The sequence below is a fragment of the Ammodytes marinus genome (assembly GCF_949987685.1).
Source record: "Ammodytes marinus genome assembly, chromosome: 7".
NCBI lineage: Eukaryota > Metazoa > Chordata > Actinopteri > Uranoscopiformes > Ammodytidae > Ammodytes > Ammodytes marinus.
Genome location: NC_137211.1, coordinates 617,413 through 624,500, shown reverse-complemented (window position 1 = coordinate 624,500; position 7,088 = coordinate 617,413). Strand labels below are relative to the sequence as shown.

At 43.7% G+C, this 7,088-nt stretch overlaps 1 protein-coding gene across 1 annotated transcript; it reads right to left on the bottom strand.

The window, feature by feature from the left end:
• Positions 1-2,228: 2,228 nt before the first annotated feature.
• Positions 2,229-6,963, bottom strand: fgd1 (FYVE, RhoGEF and PH domain containing 1; the record flags this gene model as incomplete). Its single annotated transcript, XM_080031627.1, has 6 exons — positions 2,229-2,704; positions 3,972-4,118; positions 4,409-4,552; positions 5,604-5,762; positions 6,137-6,265; positions 6,952-6,963. 6 exons carry the CDS (start codon positions 6,961-6,963, stop codon positions 2,591-2,593), a joined length of 705 nt encoding a protein of 234 aa, XP_079887753.1. The 3' UTR covers positions 2,229-2,590.
• Between the last annotated feature and the right edge of the window lie 125 nt (positions 6,964-7,088).

Below are 7,088 nucleotides of genomic sequence, written 5' to 3'. Positions count from 1 at the left end.
AGAGAAGGAGGGAGAGAAGGAGAGAGGGAGGGAGGGAGAGAGAGAGGGGGGGAGAGGGGGAGGGAGAGAGGGAGGGAGGGAGGGAGGGAGGGATGGAGAGGGAGAGGGAGAGGGAGAGGGAGGGAGGGAGAGGAGGGAGGGAGAGGAGGGAGGGAGAGGGAGGGAGAGAAAGGGAGGGAGAGAGAGGGAGGGAGGGAGAGAGGGAGAAAGAGAGAGAGAGAGGGAGGGAGAAGGAGGGAGGGAGAGAGAGAGGGAGGGAGGGAAAGAGAGAAGGAGGGAGAGAGACAGAGAGAGGGAGAAATAGGGAGAGAGACAGAGGGGGAGAGAGAGACAGAGAAAGAAAGAGAAATGTCGCACCACTGGAAGTAACTGAACATTGTATAAACATTTTTTTTCAAAGTCTCTTTTTTCTTCTTCTGGCTTCAATTTGACTTCGTTCCAACATCCAGAATGAATCCATTGACTCCGGTTCACTGTTCACTGTTCAGAATGAATCCATTAAGTCTGGTTCCCTGTTCACTGTTCACTCCAATGTCTCTGTCTCCGTCGTAAAAATCTCTTTCAATTTCAACTTTGTACATCCAACGATAAGAAAAAACTAAATCCACACACCACCACCTGTTCTGAAGGCCTTAACCGACATGCCCAAAGATTCTTTTTTTAACTTAATATTAAAAGGTGCTCCGAGGAACTTTTCAGTGTGTGTTCATTCTAGCGCCCCCCTTTGGACAAAAGCGGTAGTGTTTTTCACCACGCCAGCTGTTGTTCCTGGGTGAGCGTATACCCATGACAAAGGCATTAAGAAAAACTATATAAAAATAGCATTCTTTGCACTGATGGTCTGGTTTGCTGTTACATGTAATTTATGATCATCAGAGGAACAATGAGACTGTTTCAGAAATATTTAAAAGTTCCTCGTAGCACCTTTAAATGTGGTGTTACTCCACACACAGACAGGTGGGGCGACTGTGGCTCAGGTAGTAGAGCGGGTCGGCTGATGATCAAAGGGTTGGAGGTTCGATCCCCGCTCTGCCACCTGTGTCATGGTTGTTGTGTCCTTGGGCAAGACACTTCACCCACCTTGCCTCATGTGAATGTCGATAGTTAGCCTGCTGCTATCGGTGTGTGAATGGTAACGTGGGAAAGGAAAACAGGTCTCCCTTGAAAAAGAGTCTTCGGTCTCAATGGGATTTACCTGTAGAAATAATGGTTAAAAAAAAAAAAAGTGACTGATTGGTGAGTTTGGCCGGTGGAAAAAGGGTCAAATAAAATAAATCTTCAGGGGAATATCTGGGATTTAAATATTCAAATGTCTTTTTAAGTGCATTTAATAAAGGACACACACAAGTCTTTTCTTCACGTGGTTTCTGTTCGTTCAACAGTTCGTACAGACGTCCTCTTTCCGCTATCGAAACCAGGACTGAAGATTTATATATATATATCTGAAAACCTGTTAAAATCTGTTCTTAAATAAGTAATCGTGTCTTGTTGAAAGTCCGTTTTGTGCTTGTGTTCCGTTCCATTGTAGTTTCACTGAGATGGATAAGGGTTGATGTAGCCTAAACATGACGTCCATTAATATGTTTTGCCTTAAAATTCAAATCATATCTTTGTCTTTGTCGCGTGTGTTTCAAAGTAAACTTGATTCTATATTTATGTGTATAGAATAGGCCATATAAGGTTTATTTTATTTTCATAATTGTTCTTGTTGTTGAGAGAATAGGCCTATTTTTCCCCCTACTTTCGGATTTGTTATCGGCCCAACAAAAAATAATCCGTTTAAATCCATGGCAGAAATCCAGAGGGAGGGGGAGAAAAAAAACGTTTGTGGTTTTTGGAGTTCAAGATGAAAGTTTCCAGGAAGAATCTACATTTGACTGCGACGCCATCTTGTTTTGACGGTCCGGGGATCTGGTCATGCAACACGTGTGTATTTAAGTTAAAATATCACACTTCATTTTTATTCATTTTATTAAAAGGGATTTAAATGCCCAAGTAAAATGGATAATTTCTTTGCTGTTAATTCATCATTAGGCTATTTATGTGCATTTTGCAAAGCCAGAGTCGAAAATGGACAGCTGGTAACAGAACTACAAAAGAAAAACTATTCGATTTTGTACGGATTTTAAATTTAATCGGCCATTATATATCGTTTATCGGAATTTAATTTTTTTACTCATAATATCGGAGTTGCGATCCGCCCCAAAATAATAGTTTTTCAAGGGAATTAATATGAAAAAAACTCTATGACGTCACCACTCTCGATTGATACGTCTCCATAGCAACAACAGTAGCTGAGGCTCATGGGAAATGTAGTGTTTAAATCCATGACAGAAATCCATAAAAAAAATTTAAAAAAATGGTTGTTCTGGGTTGAAGACGGACATTTCCTGTGAGAATTCTTTACATTTGACAGCGACGCCATCTTGTTTTAACGGTCTGGGGATCGGGTCATGCAAGACGTGTGTATTCAAGTTAAAATATCACTTTTTGACTGTTTTGGTACTGGATTTGTACTGGATTTGTACTGGTTTCCAATCAGTATTTAAAATCTCAAATTCATTGACATCCATCCAATCGTCCAATAGAATCACGTGTTCTCTCCTAGCTCCTCCCCTTCCTCTTCTACGGACTCTACGATTGGCCGATGCATCTGAAACTCCTCCCCTCTGCCGGCACGTGATAGGACCTCCATCCAGCGTCTCTGTAGAATCACAATCACACTGTTTTATTACATCTTATTGTACAGAACACAAGAGTAACATTCGCTTTTTTTTTTTTTTTTTTTTGTCATTTTTATGCTTTATTGATAGTGTAGAGACAGAGGTGAAATGGGGCAGAGAGGGGAGTGACATGCAGAGAACGACCGCGGTGGGCTGGAATCGAACCCGGGTCCGCTGCTGGCCGAGGCCCATGGGGGGGGGGGCGCCCTACCAACTGAGCTAAGGGCCCATGGGGGGGGGGGGGGGACGCCCTACCAACTGAGCTAAGGGCGCCCCCCAAGAGTAACATTCTTAAGGTTGGTTCCTTTTTATTTAAATGTTTTATTTCTATTCAATCGCTTTTCTAATGTGTTTTATGTATTTTAATCTTGCCCCTGTAAAGCACTTTGAACGGCCTTGTGTCTGACTTGTGCTATAGAAATAATCTTGCCTTGCCTTTAACATTCACATGGCAGCAACAGAACAAGATAAAGTCAATAGAGATAAGAAACCATAAGAAAAACATATAAAATAAGTAGCATCAATAATAAGTAATGAGATGTAATACAGTGTTCAGTGTTCAAGTGGTTGTGGTAGCAGCCACAGGTAGTCCCTGCGTTCCGAATCTCCTCCTCTTTCTTTTTTCTATTCTACATACTACAAAAGAATCTAGTTAGGATGCAGTAGGCATACTATTGGGACATACTTTAACTTATTTATTTCATCATAACATTGCTCCTTGATCTTGCCTCTTGCTTTTATATCCGTCTCATCCCCGGTTGTTTTCATATGGAGGCTCCGTTGATGTGACGTCACTTCACGTGCGCACTGGATTGTGGGTCAGAATCGCCCAAATAGGATGCACTTTTCAACACTAACAATCTTGGCCGGATTAAGTAGGACATCCGGGTATTTCTAACCATACTAAATCTGACCACAAGAATCGGGACATCCTAAATCTTTTTTCTACCATACTAAATAGTAGAAAGTATGAGATTCGGAACGCAAGTAGTGTTATTGTGCAATACATGCTGTGCAAATTACAGACAAGTATGTGGTTAAAGGGGGCGCCCTTAGCTCAGTTGGTAGGGCGTCCCCCCCATGGGCCTCGGCCAGCAGCAGACCCGGGTTTGATTCCAGCCCGCGGTCGTTCTCTGCATGTCACTCCCCTCTCTGCCCCATTTCAACTCTGTCTCTACACTATCAATAAAGCATAACAATGCCAAAAAAAATATATAAAAAAATAAATAAAAAGTTGTAGTTGAATACCTGTAGCTCCTCCCCCTCGGCGCTGAACAGAAGGGTCAGGTGACTCTGGGAGATTTTGAACGAATGACGTCGCTCCAAACGATCACATGACTCGGGGAGGGAAACCTCGAAGCCAATCAGAGGAATGCTACGCTGGGCCTTCACATCCTGGAAGAGAGAGAGAGAGATATATGAGGTTAGATAGATGGATAGATAGATAGATAGATAGATAGATAGATAGATAGATAGATAGATAGATAGATAGATAGATAGATAGATAGATAGATAGATAGATAGATAGATAGATAGATAGATAGATAGACAGACAGACAGACAGACAGACAGACAGACAGACAGACAGACAGACAGACAGACAGACAGACAGACAGACAGACAGACAGACAGACACACACAGACACACACACACAGACACACAGACAGACAGACAGTGTATTAACCTGTGGAGCTCCGTAGATGTAAAGCACCAGGGGTTCGTTCTCGGGGATGACGAACCAGGCTTTCTGCCAGCGGCCGCTTCCCTTCTCCATGTGCTGCAGAAAACTACAGATCACAGAGTTCTCGGCTGCTAGGGACGCCTGTTTCTGTGGACGAAAAAAGGGTTAAAAAATCTCTCTTTGTCTCCCTTTCTCTCTTTCTCTCTCTCTCTCTCTGTCTGTCTGTCTGTCTGTCTGTCTGTCTGTCTGTCTGTCTGTCTGTCTGTCTGTCTGTCTGTCTGTCTGTCTGTCTGTCTATCTATCTTCCATAACATGTCTTCTTTCATACTAGTATAAATCAAAGGTCCAACATGTACATTCAGGTGTTTATTTGACTAAACCTTGTCTGTTTGCGTCTGTATATTTCTCCTATACAACCATCTTTAACGGACATTATCTCAACATTAGTTTTTTTTTCTCATTACTCTGAACCAAAAATCTCAACTTTCTAAAGCACTTACATCAACTAAACTTTCTATAATCATTCTCAGCACTATTCTGAAGGTTATTACCGAAGGATTTGTTCATATGTTGTTCACTGTCTGATTTGTGAGACATTTTCTTCTTATAAACATGCTGAAATGCATTTTTAAGACCTGCACATAGTATTTTTGTGATTTATAAAATGGAAAAAGTCTGTATCCAAAATCTGTTCCGTAAAAAACTTTGGACAAATATGTTGTAAAACTGAAATAAAGATTTGAACTCTTTATCCAACATCGATTTTTTTTTTTTTTTTTTTTATTTTTTTTTTAAGATTTTCTTTTTGCATTTTCAAGCTTTATTAGACAGTACAGAGTTGAAATGGGGAGACAGAGAGAGAGAGAGAGAGAGAGAGAGAGAGAGAGAGAGAGACAGAGAGAGAGAGAGAGAGAGAGAGAGAGAGGGGATAGCTTTATTAGACAGTACAGAGTTGAAATGGGGAGACAGACAGACAGAGAGAGGGGGATGACATGCAGTAAAGGTCCACAGGTCGGATTTGAACCCGCAACTTTTTTTTAAAGATGCAAATTTAAACATAGTTTGTTAAGTTTTGCAGTTTTGTTTATTCAAACACTCACACTCACTCACACCCCGCCCCCCCCCCCCCCCCAACCCCTACACACACTCACACCCCCCCACGCCCCCCCCACACACACACACACACACACACACTAACCTCCAGTATAGAGCGCCGCCGGTGGCCGCTGGTCGTCTGTACGGCCGGGGACAGCGAGGCGCCCACCAGCATGGCGTAGCAGTCCACACACACGCGGTTGGTTCTGTTGTTATCGTACGACAGGCGAGCACGGAACTCTGAACACTTCCCACAAACCACCTGGGTACAGGACAGACAGACAGCAAGTCAGTCAGAGAGACAGACAGACAGACAGACAGACAGACAGACAGACAGACAGACAGACACACAGACACACAGACAGAGAGACAGACAGACAGACAGACACACAGACAGACAGACATCAAGTCAGACACATGTATAGGAAATACTCATTTTGAAACAACGTGTGTGTGTGCGTGCCTGTGTGTGTGTGTGTGTGTGTGTGTGTGTGCATGCCTGTGTGTGTGTGTGTGTGTGTGTTAACCTACGAGTCCACATGGTGTGTGTGTGTGTGTGTGTGTGTGTGTGTGTGTGTGTGTGTGTGTGTGTGCGTGCCTGTGTGTGTGTGTGTGTGTGTGTGTGTGTTAACCCACGTGTCCACAGGCTTTGCAGTGGTGGCGTCTCTTGGTGATGGAGTTGAAAGCTTCTTGACATTTCATGCACAGAGTCACTTCCTTCTCTCTGATGGGAGTCGGAGCTCGCTTCCCCAGCTCCACACAACTCTGGAACACACACACACACACACACACACAGACAGACACACAGACAGACAGACACAGACACATACAGACAGACACACAGACACATACAGACAGACACACAGACACACACACACACACACGCACACACACCACGCACACACACAAGCACGCACACACACACACAAACACACACACACACACACAGGAGACAAGAAGGGTTAAAGACCTACTTCACCGGTGGGGGAATATGAAGGTGAATTGAACTCTGAGATAATGGATTAATAATAATAATAGATTGGATTTATCTAGCTCTTTTCTAGTCCCTCAAAACTCTTTACAGGGTTCCAGGTTCCATTCATTCACACACAGTCATACCGGTGGTGGTAAACTACCATAGTAGCCACAGCTGCCCTGGGGCAGACTGACGGAAGCGTGGCTGCCATTCAGCGCCTACGGCCCCTCAGACCACCACCTCAAACATACAGCAGTCATACACATTCACACCAGGCAAGGTGGGTGAAGTGTCTTGCCCAAGGACACAACAACCATGACACAGGTGGCAGGGCGGGCGGGGATCGAACCTCCAACCCTTGGATCATTGGCCAACCCGCTCTACCACCTGAGCCACAGTCGCCCCGAGATGGACGATAGAAGAGTTAAGATTAGGGCTGGTTAGCGTTAAAAATATACTATACAGATATCGATACCTTGACTTCCATACCAGTTCCTCAACAATACTTTTTTACATAGCCATTTGTGTGTGTGTGTGTGTGTGTGTGTGTGTGTGTTACCGGGGAGTGAGGTGTGTGTGTGTGTGTGTGTGTGTGTGTGTGTGTGTGTGTGT